This window comes from Strix aluco, chromosome Z (assembly GCF_031877795.1).
Source record: "Strix aluco isolate bStrAlu1 chromosome Z, bStrAlu1.hap1, whole genome shotgun sequence".
Taxonomy (NCBI): Eukaryota; Metazoa; Chordata; class Aves; order Strigiformes; family Strigidae; genus Strix; species Strix aluco.
This window is the reverse complement of record NC_133971.1, coordinates 38,083,639-38,102,699: the sequence shown is the minus strand read 5'-3', so window position 1 is coordinate 38,102,699 and position 19,061 is coordinate 38,083,639. Positions and strand designations below refer to the sequence as shown.

Genomic DNA, 19,061 nt, shown 5'->3' with positions numbered 1-19,061 from the left:
GTGCAGAGAAGGCTATGGGAAGCTGCAGATGCAAGAGAGTGCACACAAAGGACAGGCTGAGAAGGAAAAGGGCAGGAAACTGGAAAAGTCATGGGAGTTGGAGGGAGGGAAACAAGCAGTGTAGGGGAGAGAGATTGAAGGAGGTAGGACAGTGGAGAAGGAGATGTGTGTGACCACTTCCAATTGCTTCAAGGCCTGGATCCAGTCACTAGTTTCTGCCTTTTTCATGTTTCATCTGAGACTGAGGTAGAAGCAGCCAATATGGACATGATGTTTTTAAAGGAGTGTAAGAAAAGGAGTGGTTGTGTGTTTTCTAGTAGACATTTTCATTTTCACTGCTGGCTTGTCAGAGAATGGCATTGCCTCTGCTAGAAGGGAGAGCCATCTGGGAGCTGCACATGTAGGAAGAATTGTAGGTGCAAGCTACAGTCACTGCAGTGGGTATACCTTTACATTTATATTATCAGTTCTTACCTGTGAAAGGATGGCTTTATTTGTATCTCTCATTTATAATTGCTTACCAAGCTGTATTCATGGCACAGATGAATGTGTTGACATTTTGTGGGTCTTCTAAATTAATTTTTAATGCACAAATATTTTTTAAACTGGTTTGCAGTAAATTGTAGGTTCATCAACTTGATGATTCATTTTACACTGTGATTGTAACAGAGAAAGTGTCAGTGGACAAGACCATCAGAATGTTTCACTTTTTTTTTTTCTCTTCTCTGGGAACTGCTACAGGCACAGCTGATTGCACAGTCCATAGGTCAAGCATTTAGTGTGGCCTACCAGGAATTTCTGAGGGCAAATGGAATCAACCCAGAAGACCTTAGCCAGAAGGAATATAGTGACTTGCTCAATACCCAGGACATGTACAATGATGACCTGATTCACTTCTCCAAATCTGAAAACTGCAAAGATGTATGTCTCATTTTTTTTCTGTAACAACATTAAGCTGCTCTGTACCAGTTGCAGGCCCATGCTGGCAGAAATCAGGAAACCATTAATACTTCCTATAAATTACCTCAGTGAGACTAGAATATCCTCCCAAGTAGGACACCCTGTCATCAGTTCTGATTCAAAGGCAAACAGTGAACCCAAATTTGTCAGCAGTGAAATGATTTACCATCTATTTATGTTTACCAAACAATTTTCACACATGTTTGAAAATGAATTTAGGTTAATATAATTCAACAGATTACAGTAAAGAATGTAAAATTTATAGAGGCATGGGTGTTTGTGAAAATGGCTGATTCCAGATTTTAAAGAATTGTATTTGCTGAAAGAATTTGCAGCTTGCTTAATAAAGATGAAACTGCACCACTGGAACACACAGTTAGTGGTTTTCCAATCCACAGTCATAATCTCTTGCAATCTCTTCCTGTTGAGCTTTGTCACTGAGCCCATGGCGCCAGTGTTTCTTCAACTCCAGTTTCCTCTGCTCATATGCAGAAATAAGTTGTGAGGGGTGTTTCGAGCTAAGTAAAATATCTGTTATGTAGTGCTGATTATTTCGTGTTTGAGTACAAATGAAATATAGCAAAATCTGTGCCCTGGTTTGTTTTGCCTTTGAATTGGGAAGGCAGGTTGCAAGTAAGGAGAGATATGTTTTTGTTGGTTATATAAATGTTTGGGGCTGGGGGCATGTTAGTTCCATAGCTGTGAAGAAGTTTTTTTTTTGAAACACTTTTTGTTATGTTACAGGTTTACATTGAAAAGCAAAAGGGAGAAATCCTAGGTGTAGTCATTGTGGAGTCTGGCTGGGGATCCATTTTGCCTACAGTTATCATAGCCAACATGATGCATGGAGGACCAGCAGAGAAGTCTGGGAAGCTGAATATAGGGGACCAGATCATGTCAATCAATGGGACCAGTTTGGTTGGTTTACCACTCTCAACATGTCAGAGCATTATAAAGGTATGAAGAATGTTTCTGAAAGTTACACATTTTAAAAGGGTTACATAACAGGAGAGCAGAAAGTATAGAACTCTTAAGTGAATTCTTACCAGATGTTTGTATAGCACTTTCCGTTTCATGGTCTTTAAATTACAGTGGGAATTATGCTACACCAATTTTCTGCCTCCATGCTTACATAGACAAGGACCCTGTGCAGAACTTCACAAGAGAATATTTTGTTCGGAAGGAAGATATTACCAGATACACACTTAAAATTTTATGTGACTAATGTTGTCTTAGGCCGTATTAGCTGTTTAAATGCCTCCTAGTATCTGACTGAACTAGAGCTGATGTTTTGCATTTTGTTTATAACGGTTTTTAAAACTTTTAAACTTTGAATTAAAGATGTACTTATCCTCTGTAGAAACTTTGCCTGAGTTATTTGAGAGTGTGATGCTTCTCTTCACTTGGCTAAATGGGAGATTTTAATTAGAAGAGCTTTATTCTGTTTGTCAGAAAAGTGTGTGACTGCAAAAAGCACGCAGGTCAACTGGAACTGAACAGTGTCTGAAGTAGCTGTAGCATACAAGGGAATAGGTATTTTAACATCAGAGTTTCAAGAGCTGTAAAGATGCATCACTAGGGAATGTTTGAGATGAAGTTATATGGACTTTATTATTTATCAAAATAGCCCCACAGAGCTCCTGCAGATCAAAAAATGTAGACATATAATGTAATGCTGGTGGTGCGCTATACAGAAATCCTTCTCTGATTTCTGGGAATATGCCTGTTAAACTTATTTATTTAGGCAACTTTCTGGTAACAAGTTGTATTATGTAATACGGGTTTTTTTGCATTTTGTACTTTTTTAAATTGTAAAGTAAATTTTGCATTTACAAAGTAAATTTACAAAGTAAAGTAGATTTTTTTTTTTTTTTTTTTTTTTTGTCCACAGATTAGTTTCTTATTTGAACTAAGACGTTTGCTATAAAGACTTACTATTCTGGTTTCCAAAAATGTTTTATACTGAGTTGTGATGAGTAATAGATGCATAAGTTACTGAACCAGCCATTTTAGATGCAGTGAGTAGAAATGATAGCCTGGAAGTGTAGCATACTAAAAACAGTCTTAGATTTGTGAGGGAAGGAAAAAAGTAATCATATTAAATATCTTTGTGCCAGCTTCAGTGGAACAAAACTCCCTGCAAATTTAGGCTTTTCATGTTAGCCATACTTGTTTCCTATCCCATGTCAATTTTATTTCTAAAACTGTGATTAGTTATTATGAGTCCGGGATTGTAGTGATGGGACAAGAGGTAACAGTTTTAAACTGGAAGAGGGTAGATTTAAATTAGATATAAGGAAGAAATCCTTTCCTGTGAGGGTGGGAGACACTGGGACAGGTTGCCCAGAGAAGTTGTGGATGCCCCCTCCCTGGAAGTGTACAAGGCCAGGTTGGACAGGGCTTTGAAAAACCTGACCTAGTGGAAGGTGTCCCTGCCCATGGCAGAAGGGTTGGAGCTAGATGATCTTTAGGATCCTTTCCAGCCCAAACCATTCTGTGATTCTTTGATTCAGAGCCTTTTCAGGTGGAGTTTTGTTGTGCTCATCTGTACTTTCTCAAGACAACCAACCAGCTTCACTATTTCCAGCTTTGGCAGATCTTTCCCTTCCTCACTGATACTTATTGCTGTTGCCATAGGAACTGCTAGCCTTTTATTTTGTCTTTCTAAAGAGAAGATAATCTCTATGTTTGCAGGTCTTCATAACCATACATCTGGAGCTCTTCATATAGCACTTCTGGTAACAAGTATATATACCACTGAATTAAATGTGGCAGAAATATCTCAGGATTTCAGATTTCTTTAGTATGCTGTAAGGACTCCTATAAAAAGATGACAATATTATGTAGCTAAGAAGAATATTTTGCAAGCACTTCAAGGTAATTTCAGTTATGGATGTAATGTCTGCTACTAATTGACCATAAACCAGTTGCAGACTGACAGAGCTTGGAAGAAGCTTTCCATATGTGGTGGTTATTCCCTAATTGTATATTCTTCAGAAGCATCTAGTACTAGCTACTATCAGAAGCTGACTCAGGGAATAGATAAGCAAATAAATTGGTCAAATGATAGAATTGTTTTGTTTCTGATCAGCAGATATTACCAGTCTGCATAATACTGGGTATTAGCCACTTTTGAAATATATGCATTTTCTGTAAAATTTGAAAACTATTTGTTGGGGACCATATTACTTTTTTTTCAAGGAATACATATAAATAACTTGCATATTTGTCAGGGAAGTAAGAGCACAGTAATGTCAACTCTGTTGAGGGCGTGTAACTTGAGTGAACTCAGGTCACTGAAGTTAGACACCTAAATTCCTCATAGAAATGGGCATCTCCAGTACTCTGCATAACTCCTACTGTTCTGGATTTAGAAGGCTGAGGCAAAAGCCCCTCAGACTTTTGAGTAAACATTGTACCCACAGCTTAGTACAGGTTGACTAGTTGCTGTCTTCTACAGTGTGTGTTGTTGTGAAGACCTGCATATAGAAGATGAATGACCCTTGAGCATGTGTGGAGTGCTGCTCACTCCTCACCAGAGTGCAGGAGTCCACAGTCATGGAAGAGATGGAGTTCAGACCTTCTTTCTGCTGGGAGTAGAGGTGGTTCCCACAGCCACGTGCTTTGTCATTTTGTGTTCACATGCCCATTCTCTTGGAGTCACTTTCAACAATGAGCCAAGCTGAGCTCAGCACTGTGTGGAAGTGACAGCAGCTGTTTCCCATGTGATGATTGCATCCAGTTTAAGGCACTGACAAGAAAACAGACTCTAAGGCAGTTCACCCTGGCAGGATGCCAGTCTAGCTATTAAAGCCACTGCTGAATCTACACTTTAGCTCAACAGAATCAACAGCAGTAAACTAGATGTAGAGACTTCAGTGTATTACCTTAGGCGTAGTAGGAAATATTTTTCAGAATTAACCTTTTGAAGTCAGTGCAGACACCTGTTAGTTGCAGTGGGACCCAGATTTCAATTGTACATATAACAGGAATTCAGAAATAGGTACTGGAATTGATAGGTGTTGTATTGAGTAAGGTGGAAGTTGCTGTATTCTTTATAAAGCATTTCTTTCTTGATATGGATTTTATTTATCTATTTATTTATGACTAATCCTTGATGCGAATGAAGCATTTCAGAAAAATATCTTAACAATCTCCAAGAGCTCTGAATGCTTGAAGTTGTACAAGGGGTCGGATTGAAGTTATCTGCATTTTTACATTTGAGTTTTCATGGATCCATACAATCAGTCTCTGAGACTGGCAGTCACTGCTGAAGCTGGTCTAGACCAACACTTTCGTTCAAAGTAGAGCAGGTTGCTTAGTGCCCACTAGGGTTTAAATAACTCCAAAGCTGGATACTCCACAATCTCTCTCAGTAATCTGTTGCAGTGTTTTACCACCCTGACAGTAAAAATAAATTTTCCTCCTTCAATTTTCTCCTGGTAGCAAGGAGTTCATGACAAATGTGATATAACTCATTTAGAAGGGAGGAGGAACAGAATTTAGGACCACTGCTTATGCAAGCATGATATGAGCAGGACCTGCCATTTGCTTGACAGAATTTAATATATCGCATTAGGGAAGCCACTTATTTGTAACTATCATAGTAAGTTACTCTAAAATTTTATTTCCCATCCACAGTCTTTGGCTTTTTTGGTGAGCTGTATAGACCTGTTCAACATTCTTTTTGTACATGATTTGTGTTATCAAATGAAGAAATTGCAGACAGGAAGCTAGTTTTCTTAAAATAACTGTGTCAGCTTCTTGGTAAGAAAAAAATGATATTTTATCACTCGTTTCAGTGAATATTATGCTTGTGTCTGGCATTCAGTGATCAGATACTGTTACAATGCATACAAAGAGCAGTTTGTTCAGGGCTGTTCCCATGTCAATACTTTAACACTTTTTTCCCCACACAGTGCTTATGTTAAATATTTTGTCTTTGACAGCATTTTTAATGGTGATTTCTTTTCGCAGGGTTTGAAAAACCAGGCCCGGATTAAACTGAACATTGTTAGGTGTCCTCCGGTAACCACAGTCTTGATCAGGAGACCAGACCTCAGATATCAGTTGGGCTTCAGTGTGCAGAATGGGATTGTAAGTAGCTTTCACACTCTCTTGTTAAGCTTTAATATACATGAAACTTCTTACTCATTTGTGGGTAAGTTTCAGTGTGGGAAGAGGGAAGCTGCCATTTTCTCTCCGTTAGAGCAAACAGGACTTTGCATATGTGTTAAGTCTAAGATATAAAAGCTGAGTTAATCAGAGTTATTTTTTGTCTTTGACTCTGCTTACTTCACAACTTTAGAGTCAGCCAGAGGAGTAGAAAAGCTGGTTTAGGTTAGAGAAACAAAAATGTGTAGCAGAGGCTGCTTTCAATCAGGATCTTTAATGTCTCTAACCAAGCCATTGTACGATCTCAAAAGAAAAAACTGTTGTTGATCCTGTCTTGTTGTAAGGCATCTGCATCCTGAACATTGCTAAACTGTGGTCTTTCATACGTTCTTAAATTTCCAAACCACAGCACATGTGATGTACAACAGACAGCCTTTTCTGACAGTTTGTTCTGCTCTTGGAATAGAATATCCAGTAGTTACTTGTCACTAACAAATTTTACTTTGAATCAGTGATCGATTACATTTTAGAATTTGTTGCAAGCCTCTGTGTTTAAATGTTGATTTATAGTTTACAGGCAAAAATGGATAACCTAAAGCCTCTGTTCCTTATCCAGACCCTGATAAATTTGTCCTTTCTGTTCCAGATCTGCAGCCTTATGAGAGGAGGTATAGCAGAGCGAGGAGGTGTGCGTGTCGGCCATCGGATCATTGAAATCAATGGACAGAGTGTTGTAGCAACACCCCATGAGAAAATTGTTCACATTCTCTCAAATGCTGTTGGTGAGGTAAGAGCAGGCAATGTGTCTAGGCGATACAACATAGTTCGTTGCTGTTACCATTAACAAACCAGTGGAAAATCAGTAACAAGTGGTGACCCTCAAGGGACCATAATGGGACCAATACTTTTTAATATCTTCATCAATGACAGAGACAGTGGGATTGAGAGCACCTGCAGCAGGTTTGTGGATAACACCAAACTCAGTGGTGCAGTTGATTCGCTTGAGGAAAGGGATGCCATTAGAGGAACTTTGACAGGCTTGAGGAATGAGCCCATGTGACCCTCATGAAGTTCCACAAGGCTTAAATGCAAGGTCCTGTACTTCGGTCGGCGCAATCTCCAACAGCAGTACAGATTGGGTGGTGAAGGGATTGAGAGCAGCCCTGTGGAGAAGGGCTTGTGGATACTGGTGGATGAAAAATTGGGCATGAGCCAGCAATGTGCACTTGCAGCCCTGAAAGCCAGCTGTATCCTGGGCTTCATAAAAAGAAGCGTGGCCAGCAGGTTGAGGGAGGTGACTCTCCCCCTCTACTCCACTCTCGTGAGACCCCACCCAGAGTACTGTGTCTAGCTCTGGGGTCCGCAGCACAAGAAAGGCATCGACCTGTTAGAGTGAGTCCAGAGGAGGGCCACAAAAATGATCAGAGGGCTGGAACACCTTTCCTGTGACGAAAGGCTGAGAGAGTTGTGGTTGTTCAGCCTGGAGAAGAGAAGAATCTGGGGGAGCCTTACTGCAGCCTTTCAATATATAAAGAGGACTTCTAAGAAAGATGGAGAGAGACTTTTTACCAGTGCCTCCAGTGACAGGACAATGGGCAGCAGTTTTAATCTGAAAGAGGGTAGATTTAGATTGAACATAAGGAAGAAATTTTTTATGGTGAGGGTGGTGAGACACAGGATCAAGTTGCCCAGAGAAGTTGTGGGTGCCTCATTCTTGGAAGTGTTCAAAGTTGGATGGGGCTTTCAGCAACCTGATCTAGTGAAAGATGTCCCCTGCCCACAGCAGGGGGATTGGACTAAATGATCTTCAAAGGTCCCTTCCAACTCGAACTATTCCGTAATTCTGTGATTCTACCTCTATTAGCCTGTTACTATTCAAATCTAAAAAGTGGAAGTGAGAGCGAGCCAGCACACCTTTGTTTATTATTTACCCATAGTTCTTTATGTTTTAGAAGAACCCTAATTTGAAAATACAAAGCGTCCACAACTTTAGGTCATTCACTGATATTAAACAGACTGTTTCATAAAACTACCACCTGCAATACTTCAATAGGGGTGTGAAAACTCTCAGGTTTTACCTTTCCCTTCTGTCCTTCATGACCTTAGCTAGTTCCTTCACCAGTGCTCTGTTGTAGTATGCATGTTAGGAACATTGATTAACTTGCTGTATTTCTTCTAGATTCATATGAAGACTATGCCAGCTGCCATGTACAGACTGTTGACTGCGCAAGAGCAACCAGTTTACATCTAAAGCTGACACCTCAGCATCACGATGTGCATGGAGGATGTTTTTCCTCGTTAGTGCTTGTCTCTCTAGTGCTGCATTTCTGTGTCTGCAGAGACATTTCTCTCTCTCCCTCTCCCCTTCACAGGCACAAACACACTGTCTCTCTCTTCTCTCTCCCTTTTTCCTCTTCTCCCCACCATTTCCCTCTATTTTGGGAAGCGGCGAAATATATCTATGGGACTATTTTGGTTGCATCTTTTTAGAAGTGAAACTTCATGCAGTTCCACATGCAAAACAGGAAATAACAGCAGCATTGTTCACAGCAGGATTCTCAAAGAAGATTAACTCTGCTTCATGCTACATAATCAGTTTTATTTTTGTGGCTATAATTTGACAAACTGAGTAAATTAAATGTTACTGAATGAAAGATGTCTTTACCAAACAGATAAAAGTACAGGATGCAAAGTGTTCTTTTGGATATCCTACATGTGACTTTGCTTTTCTTGCCCTATTTTCCCATAGGCACTGAGCTCAATATTAAAAGTTTATGTCTGTAGGGATATAAAGGTTTATGTCCAAAAGGATAGTTTTGCCCTCAGGAAGAATTACCTGCTTATGAAGACTCCGTAAATGCTGCTGTTGTAGAATGGACTTTGCTACTACACATGTTTTAATTCCCCTCTGTTGTCAGTTCTTCATGGTAGTAGGACCCCAAAAGGTACTCCGTGAGTTGCTGAAACATGTTACACTTGCATTACTTACACTAGGTAATTTGGGAGGTTTTTTTTACAGCTGCCTCACCCTCTCTGCCCCCAGGTTTCTAAGTCTTTGCTTTCTTCTACTTTGTTTTTAAATGCAACATGTCTTTTGTAGTCCCTTGCCTATTTTAGAGGTTAAAGGAGGGGGGCAGGATCTTTAAATATCTACAATACAGAAATAGTGAGGGGCTTTCCTGAATAGCTACACTTTTTCTAGGCTCTTAATTCTGAATTTGGTGCACACAGCCATGTGTGCCGGTGTATATAGACATTTTTAAAATTGTGCTTGCTATTTATGAAGTTTGAATATAAGAGATCTGCAGACTATTCTAAGTAATTTTGTTCTCTGAGCCAGTTTTAACATATATTTTTGTCCAAAGACATGTCTCATTTTATTGACTTTCTCTTTAGTTCATGATATAGATAATGGTGGGAGTGTTGAGGTGGGAATAAACTTATTTATTTTGTAATATAATTTAACTTGTGATTTTTTTTCAATATGTATGGCACTTAAAGGGGATATGCGTGTACTATATGCACTTATATGAAGATGATAAAACTTTAGGGATGTATGAAATCTAGGATATGATTGGCCTCTAACTTGCATGCTAGAGACAAAAGGGGAAAAGGGGGTTGGGTTGGTTGTTTTTTTTGAAGAAGGGAAAAAAAAAGAAGCAGCAGTGTTTTTTCTTCCTAGTGAAAGGAAAATTCTCCATTCTCTGTAGTTATTTTTTACCAGGACTGTATACTGGTGTTTATGCTGAAATTGAGCCATGCATTTAGTCTGGGCTAGTATGTTGATTTCTTTTAAAAAAATAGTTTGTGCTGTGTTTTACTGTGATAGAAGGGCTCAGTGAGATGAAAACAAGAGCAGGCCACACACCACTTCTGCTTTGCAAATGTGCTGCTGGTCATAGTCACTTATTTCTCCATTATTGTGGGGTGGACTGTGCGATGGAAGCATTGTTTGCAGTCTAGTAATGATACCTAGACATTGCTACAGAGATTCATGGAAGTGGATGCGTGTGTGTGTAGAAAGTGTACATGCAGACACTGCTGAGAGCTGTTGAGCCCTCTTGCCAGAGGTCCATTTTTGGCTTTCATAAATCATGGATGTCCATGGGCTGATCAGAGGTAGACAATAAGCTTTGTATTTCAGTGGGCAGTAAATATTTAAGGGAGATAATGAAGTGGTGCATAAACTATTGTAGTAAGTGAGTATGTTTTAGTGTTGAGATTAATGTATGATGACTTGATTTTATGGCAGTTCTTGTTGTTATATAATTTAATCCAAATCTCCAGAATAGCAGATTGCACAAGAGAGCGGTGTTAGTATTCCAGGTTAGTACTTATCTCTGCTGCCTGACTAATGCAACTAGATAGTGAATGACTTGTGGGTATATTGTTTAACTCTAGAAATCTGATTTATGATCATTTGAACTTTTTTTTCAGAACTTTCCATATATATAGTAATATATGTAAATATGATATATAACCGTGTACAATTTAGAAGATTATATACAGTGCAGCCTTTCCATAAATTGCCTGAGGAAACATAGTGAACTCTTGAAGACACAGTTACAGTTCTGGTTCCTGTCATGTTTACTCTCTCAGCTTCACTTGTTTCTGTGGTTCTGTCCAGCTTATGTGGTGGGGTCTTTAACTCGCTTCACTGGGAAATGATGAAGACCTGAACATGCAGATGTATTTAGAGATGAAACAACTCTCTTTGAAAATCTTGAAGCCAAGATTCTGTGAAGTTACTGGTGCCTGAGTGCTTGAACAGTTCATGGTAGATAGGTCCTTAACATTAAGCAAGTGAATGCTTGCAGGATCCGAGTCTACAAAAAAATCTCATTTTTTCCAATTACAGTGTGTGCGTAAGATTTCTGAAGTGGGAGGTCCATAGAATGTGCACACTTCTGGTAACAGTCTTGTAAACAATCCCATTTTACTTTGTGAAGGGAAAGAGTTTCAAGAAAAAGGAGCTTGAAAGGGAAAGCTGGCAATTCTCTAGACCATTGCAGCAAGTTGTTAGATTACATATGTGAATTTTTAACAGATTCAAAGGAACAGACTGCTGGTTCACATTCCTTCTTCAGTGACAGACCTGAATTCTTTTTCATCCTTGCTGCTTCATACAGTCTAATTAATTCTAAAGTGTTTACATTAAGGATGAAATATCCCTTGTAATTTTTTTATTAGCAAGTTTCACACATTTGTTTTGAATCTAGTTTTAATTTGAGATTCAGTTGGGATTTCCAGGTTTGCTTGCTTTCCTTGTTTTCTAAATGAAATGTGTTTCTGAAGACAACAATGTGGTTGAGAACTCTTGTATATATTTAGCACAGTACCTAGACTATGAAGTTGTACTATTGTTCTGTAAAGAGGGTGAATAGAAATTACTGTAAAGCGTTGGGAAAAGTATAGTATTGTATTTGTAACAATATTGTTCTTTGTAAACATTTAATGATCTCTATATATAAATATAAATATATATATATAAATATATGTGAGCCTGGAATGTTGATACTGCACATCTACTGAATGTAATTCCTCTGATGTTTTTTGCCACAGGTCTCTGACCTCTGATGAAACTGCAGTGGTTTGATTTGATTGGGTGGGGGGGGGTGGGGGTGGGCGGGGCAGGGGAGAGTGGAGTGGACTTTTTGTCTTGGGTAGGGCAGGTTGGGGGGTTTCTGGCCAGCTATTTTGTTGTGATGTATTTATTGTGCTACATTCCTTTATTTAACAGAGCGCTAATGTCTGTAAGATTTGCAACAATAAAATACAAAACCAAATACCTCAGACAAGGCTGAAAGTTTGCTCATACTGATCTAGAGGTTGGCTTGCTAATAACTGAATGCATGAAGGTGTCTGAACTACTCTTTTGCCACTTAGTCTGGAGTAATACTACATGTGGTTCTGCAGATGTGAAGCAAAGCTATTAACTTTGTTTTAACAGCATCATTTTCAGGTAATAAATGACATGTGCTCCTAAATGAAGCTGATTCCTTATCTAAGGTTGCATCCCAGTTTCTACCATGTGAAACATCACCATGTCTGCATCTTCCAAAAATATGTTATTTCATGATGTCTTTAATGTGACAAATATTATTTAGTTATCTGAATATCTTTAAACATGCTTGTTTCATAAATGAGGCCTTGCTAAAAATTCTTTACAGTTACTGTCACTTCTGAAACCACTGTTTTTCTTCAAAGGTCATCAGCATGGATAATTCTTAAAGACCTAATACCATTTGAATAAATAAAAAGTAGAATTGTAATATGTTTGTACTTAGAATAAATCCTGGGACTGCCTGTGCTAAGGTTAAAAAATATTTGTATAACAAGAGATTGATTGTGAAAAACATGATGGTATTTGAAAGTCAACCAGCAAAAGCCAACAAAGGAGTATTTCTTCAGATGAGGCTTCATAGGTTTTTTTCTGGGCTTCATAGATTGTCATGATGTCCTGGTTTGAGTGAGTGGCAGGGGTTTTTGGTAGCAGGGGAGGGGGCCACAGTGGCCCCCTGTGAGAAGCTTCTCTAAGCCCCCCAGCTCCAAGTCAGACCTGTGTTTGCACGAAGGCTGGGCCAATTAGCAACAGTGGCTGCGCCTCTGTGATAACTTATTTAAGAAGGGGAACCTGGGAGGAGTGGTGGGAGTTGCAAGGAGAACATCTGTGTGAACACCGAGGTCAGTGGAAGAACGGAGGAGAAGGGGGGGAGGTGCGCCAGAGCAGAGACTCCCCTGTATCCCGTGGTGAGATGGCAGGGCCGCCCCTCTGCCACCCATGGGGGTCTATGGTGGAGCAGATGCTGATTTGCAGCCTGTGAGGGGCCTCACACCAGGACAGGTGACTGCACCCGAAGAAGGCTGGGACCCTGTGGGAAGAAGCCCCCGCTGTTGTAGTTCAGTGCTGGGAGGATTGCAACACGTGGGGGTGACCCACACGCCTGTGGGAGTGACTCATGTTGGAGTTGGTTTGTGGAGGACTGTCTCCTGTGAGAGGGGGACTGCGCTGGAACAGGGGAGGAATGCCAGGAGATTCCTTCCCCCGAGGTGGATGAAGCAGCAGGACTGACCGCACCCCCATTCACAGAATCACAGAATCATCTAGGTTGGAAAGGACCTTGAAGATCATCCAGTCCAACCTTTAACCTAGCATTGGCAGTTTCCAACTACACCATATCCCTAAGCGCTATGTCAACCCGCCTCTTAAACACCTCCAGGGATGGGGACGCCACCACCTCCCTGGGCAGCCCATTCCAACACCTAACTACCGTTCTGTAAAGAAAAACTTCCTAATATCCAGTCTAAACCTTCCCTGGCGCAGCTTGAGGCCATTCCCTCTTGTCCTATCGCTTGTTACTTGGTTCAAGAGACTCGTCCCCAGCTCTCTGCAACCTCCTTTCAGGTAGCTGTAGAGGGCGATGAGGTCTCCCCTCAGCCTCCTCTTCTCCACACTAAACAACCCCAGTTCCCTCAGCCGCTCCTCGTACGACCTGTGCTCCAGACCCTTCACCAGCTTCGTTGCCCTTCTCTGGACATGCTCGAGTAAATTCAATGTCCTTTTTGTAGTGAGGGGCCCAAAACTGAACACAGTCATCGAGGTGCGGCCTCACCAGTGCCAAGTACAGGGGCAAGATCACTTCCCTGTCCCTGCTGGCCATGCTATTTCTGACACAAGCCAGGATGGCATTGGCCTTCTTGGCCACCTGGGCACACTGCTGGCTCATGTTCAGCCAGCTGTCAATCAACACCCCCAGGTCCCTCTCTGACTGGCAGCTCTCCAGCCACTCCTCCCCAAGCCTGTAGCGCTGCTGGGGGTTGTTGTGGCCGAAGTGCAGCACCTGGCATTTGGCCTTATTGAAACTCCTACAGTTGGCCTCAGCCCATCGCTCCAGCCTGTCCAGGTCTCTCTGCAGAGCCTCCCTACCCTCGAGCAGATCAACACTCCCACCCAACTTGGTGTCATCTGCAAACTTACTGAGGGTGCACTCGATCCCCTCATCTACATCATCAATGAAGATGTTAAACAGGAGTGGCCCCAAAACCGAGCCCTGGGGGACACCACTCGTGATCGGCTGCCAACTGGATTTAACTCCATTCACCACAACTCTTTGGGTCCGGCCATCCAGCCAGTTTTCTACCCAGCAAAGCGTGTGCCCATCCAAGCCGCGAGCAGCCAGTTTCGCCAGGAGAATGCTGTGGGAAACGGTGTCAAAGGCCTTGCTAAAGTCAAGGTAAACTACATCCACAGCCTTTCCCTCATCCAATAAGCAGGTCGCCCTGTCGTAGAAGGAGATCAGGTTTGTCAAGCAGGACCTGCCTTTCATAAACCCATGCTGACTGGACCTGATCATCTGGTTGTCCTGCATGTGTTGTGTGATGGTACTCAGGATGAGCTGCTCCATCAGCTTCCCGGGCACCGACGTCAAGCTGACAGGCCTGTAATTTCCTGGATCATCCTTCCGACCCTTCTTATAGATGGGCGTCACATTGGCCAATTTCCAATCTGTCGGGACCTCCCCGGTCAGCCAGGACTGCTGGTAAATGATGGAAAGCGGCTTGGCGAGCACCCCAGCCAGCTCCTTCAGCACCCTCGGGTGTATCCCATCCGGTCCCATAGACTTGTGTATGTCTATGTGATGCAGTAGGTCACTGACTGTCTCCTCCTGGAATGTGGGGGGGTCGTTCTCCCAGTCTCTGTCTTCTGGCTGAGGAGGCTGGATTCCCTCAATACAACTAGTTTTGATATTAAAGACTGAGGCAAAGAAGGCATTAAGCACCTCAGCCTTCTCCTCATCACTTGTTACCATGTTTCCTCCTGCATCTAGCAGGGGATGGAGACTCTCCCTGGTCTTTCTTTTGCTGTTGACATACTTATAGAAACATTTCTTGTTGTCCTTGATTGCTGAAGCCAGATTAATTTCCAGCTGGGCTTTAGACCTCCTGATTTCTGCCCTGCACAGCCTCACAGCCTCTTTGTAATCACTGTGAGTGGCTAGCCCCTTCCTCCAAAGGCTGTAAACTCTCCTTTTTTCCCTGAATTGCAACCAAAGCTCCCTGTTCAGCCAAGGGGGTCTTCTCTGTCACTGGCTTCTCTTACAGCACCTGGGGACAGCCTGCTCCTGAGCCATTAAGACTTTCTTCTTAAAGAGTGCCCAGCCTTCCTGGACCCCTATACCCTTCAGGATTGTCTCCCAAGGGATGCTGTCAAGCAGGTGTCCAAATATGACAAAGTCAGCCCTTTGGAAGTCCAGGATGTCAGTTCTGCTTCCCCCTCTCCTGGCCTCTCTAAGAATAGAGAACTCTATTATTTCATGATCGCTGTGCCCTAGTTGGCCTCCAACCGCCACATCATCCACCAGTGCTTCTCTGTTCACAAAGAGGAGATCCAGCAGGGCACCTTCTCTGGTCGGTTCACTCACCAGTTGCGTCAGGAAGTTATCTCCCACATATTCCAGGAATCTCCGGGACTGGTCTCGCTCTGCTGTGCTGTATTTCCAGCAGATGTCTGGGAAGTTAAAGTCTCCCACAAGAACAAGGGCAAGTGATCATGAGATTTCTCCTAAACGCCTATAGAATATTTCATGCCCCTCTCTGTCCTGGGTGGGTGCCTATAGTAGACTCCTACTACAACATCTGCCCTGTTGGCCTTCCCCCTGATTCTAACACAAAGACACTCCACCCTGTCTTCACTACACTTGTGCTCAAGGCAATCATAACAGTCCCTAACATACAGCGCCACCCCACCACCTCTCCTTCCTTGTCTGTCCCTTCTAAAGAGCTTGTAGCCCTCAACAGGCGCACTCCAGTCATGGGAGACATCCCACCATGTTTCTGTAATAGCCACAACATCATAATTTTCCTGTTTCATCATGGTTTCAAGCTCCTCCTGTTTGTTACCCATGCTGTGTGCATTGGTATACATGCACTTCAGATGGGCTGGTGTTTTGCCCCCTTCCCCCTTCAAATCTAGTTTAAAGCTCTGTCAATGAGCCCAGCTAACTCCTGCCCCAAGATCCTCTTCCCCCTCTGGGACAGGTGCATTCCGTCTCATGCCAAAAGGTCTGGTGCCCTGTATACCAACCCATGATTGAAAAATCCAAAGCCCTGACAGTAACACTAGTCTTGGAGCCACAAGTTCATCTGTTGAGTTCTCCTGTATTCTTTTTCATCCATCCCCACAACTGAAGGGATGGAGGAGAACACAATTTGTGCCCCCGACCCCTTAATCACTTTCCCCAAGGACCTGAAATCTCTCTTAATTGCTTTAGGACTTCTCCTAGTAATGTCATCACTACCTACTTGAAAGACCAGGAGAGGGTAGTAGTCCTTGGGTCTCACTAGAGCGGGGAGTTTTGCCTTGAGGTCCTTGACACGGGCCCCAGTGAGGCAGCAGACTTCCCTATGAAACGGGTCCGGTCTGCATATGGGGCCTTTGACACCCCTCAGAATGGAGTCACCCACTACAATGACTCTTCTGGGGTTTTTTTTAGAACTGGGTTTAATACCTGGTCTAGAGTGACCCAGCCTTGGTGGACCTTGGTCTTCCTCCTTGTTTGACTCATTCTGTTCTTCCTTCTCTACTTCATTCAAAAGTTCCAGGGCCCCGTATCTGTTGTGAAGGGACACCATGGAGGGTGAGGGAGGTCGGGAGAGGATTTTCCTGCCTTTGTGAGCAGGGACCTGTTTCCAGCCTCCCCCATCTCTTAGGTCCCCTCCTTCTGCCTGGTAGCAAGAGGTTGAGGGATTACCTTCCTCCTTTGGAACCTCCATTTGCTCCTGTTGCTTTAGGGGTGCTAGGGTGTTATCCACCAATCAAGTTCCCTTTCACACTCCCTAATACTTCTTAATCTGGTGACCTCTCCTTTGAGTTCCACCACCAGGCTGAGCAGGTCATCCAGCTGATCACAGCGCACACAGGTGTTATCACTGGTGCCTTCCAACAGGACTGACAGTCTCAGACACTCCCTGAGCCCTGAACCTGGACCGCTGCATGTTTGCATGGCAGTTCCGTCTGGGTCGTCACGTTCTTTCTGGTGGTGGTTTTGACCGGAGTGGAGACCATGGTTCAGTCTACTCGTGGAGGACAATAAGAGAAACTAGCTCAGATAGGCTCTAGAGCCTGGAGATAGACTGCGCCCTGTCCGCTCGCCCTGCCTGCGCGAACTGCCGCGCAAACTGATGCGCCTCACCCTTCTGATGCGCCATGCCCTGTTTGCCCGCCCTGTTCGCCGCGCTCCTGGTCGCTCGAGCTCCCAGGGGGCTGCTCTTGTACATGAGGGGCGTGGGGTGTCACTCCAGTCTCCGCCCACTCTGACTCACCGCCGCCCTCGTTAGCGGCAGCTCACTCACATTCCCTGCCCTCTGTGCTGCTGGTGGGGAGGAGGTAGAGATATGGGGAGAAAAGCTGAGCCCAGGAAGAAGGGAGGGGTGGGGGAAGGTGTTTTCAAGATGCGGTAATGCTTCTCATGGTCCTACTCTGTTAAGTGGTGGTGGTGTTAGTGTCTGTATTAAATTTTGTGTTCTTTTTTTCTTCCCCTAATGAGTCTGTCTTTTGCTTGTGCCATCATGGATGAGGTCATCCCTCATCAATTTCCTGGGGCTTTTGCTTTATTCTTTCCTCTCCAGTGCTGGGGGGAAGGGGGGCAGTGAGCGGCTGCGTGGTGCTCAGTTACCCTCTGAGCTCAAATCATGACGTGAGTACTTTGAAATGACAGAAATGAAAACATACGCCATAGCTGATTCAGAAGAAAACTAAATGTGGGCCTTCAATCACTGAGTGCCTATTCATAACATGAGATACAAATATTGCCAACATGGGAGATTTAAGTATTTTATCTTATTTGCTTAATAAGCAAATTGGAGAAATTGTGAAGTCTCTGGTAAATGGTGTAGCAGACAGGCTGACCTTGCTTTCCATGTTTCCCAGCGTGCCACCCTCCATCCTCCTATTTATTACCATTCTTGTTAAAGCTTTACATTCTGATTTCTATATTACAAACTTTTCTGCATTTCGGTGAATAAACCTAAGTCTGACTTTTCCTTCAGCAGTACAGCTATAAATCTCACAGATGTGCTGTCTTCACAGGTGACATTTTTCTTGTCCTCACCACCAGTGTTTTAATGGTTTAGGTCCATGCTGGGAGGACAAGCAGATTCCACCCCAGTTCTACCACCTTGTAGTGCCTTGCAGGCTGGAGAGGTGCTGTTGATACTCTGTGGGGACTGACAGTGTCTGAGAACAGGACTGGGATTGTGATGTAAATAAATGTCCAGTGCAGGAGCATATGGTAGCAATCCTGACCCAAAGAATGTTTTACATGGAGGGGTCAGTGATCCACGTGTCAGTTAACCTGAGTCAGGGCAGGCTTGTGCTGTGCAGGTCCATGCTGCTTGTACAGGGATGTCCCTCGGCCACAGCATAAATTTAGCTAGTTGGTTATCAGAGAGGAGCCTGCAGGCAGCCCCCACTTGGTACTGTGGTGACACCACTTGGGGGTCCTTGCCTTTGTCTAGAAGTGCAGCAGTAAGTTCTCATGTGAACATCATTTTTGTTTGACAGTCAAAGTGAATGAGTTGTTCTAAGAAAATCTTGTAATAGAAAAAATGACAAAAATGGGGTAACCCTTGCATTGATGGGATCTGCACAACTTGTTGCACCCTGATCATACAACTGTTCAATACTGCACAACTTGGGGCTTCCAGCATCTGAAGGGATATAAAATTAGCTATACTATCCTCTTTCTTTATAGCAGTAGCTCTAATAAATTGCATTTTAAATGAGGCTTTACAGAGTCTGAGCACCTTTCTTACTGGGATGATAACGAACCAGCACCTCCTGGAATTTTGGATTTGGTTCCGTCAGTAAGGCGAGAATAATGTCCTACAGTTAAGTGAGAGGGTCACTGACCCAAAAGAGCACTTCTTTTAAATAGTTTGTATTTTAATCACAGTTTACAAATTAATCTCCTTTTATAAAGAAAAGT

At 42.9% G+C, this 19,061-nt stretch overlaps 1 protein-coding gene across 5 annotated transcripts in view; it reads left to right on the top strand.

Annotated features, from left to right (window-relative positions):
* Window positions 1-11,664, top strand: part of APBA1 (amyloid beta precursor protein binding family A member 1) — a 98,492-nt gene extending 86,828 nt beyond the window's left edge. For all 5 annotated transcript variants that reach the window (XM_074812537.1, XM_074812533.1, XM_074812535.1 and 2 more), the window contains 5 exons: window positions 742-921; window positions 1,705-1,917; window positions 5,938-6,057; window positions 6,722-6,862; window positions 8,255-11,664. In XM_074812537.1, the coding sequence (XP_074668638.1) occupies window positions 742-921; window positions 1,705-1,917; window positions 5,938-6,057; window positions 6,722-6,862; window positions 8,255-8,326 (726 nt within the window). In that variant the 3' untranslated portion in view covers window positions 8,327-11,664. The remainder of the gene's footprint in view (window positions 1-741; window positions 922-1,704; window positions 1,918-5,937; window positions 6,058-6,721; window positions 6,863-8,254) is intronic.
* The last annotated feature ends 7,397 nt before the right edge of the window (window positions 11,665-19,061 follow it).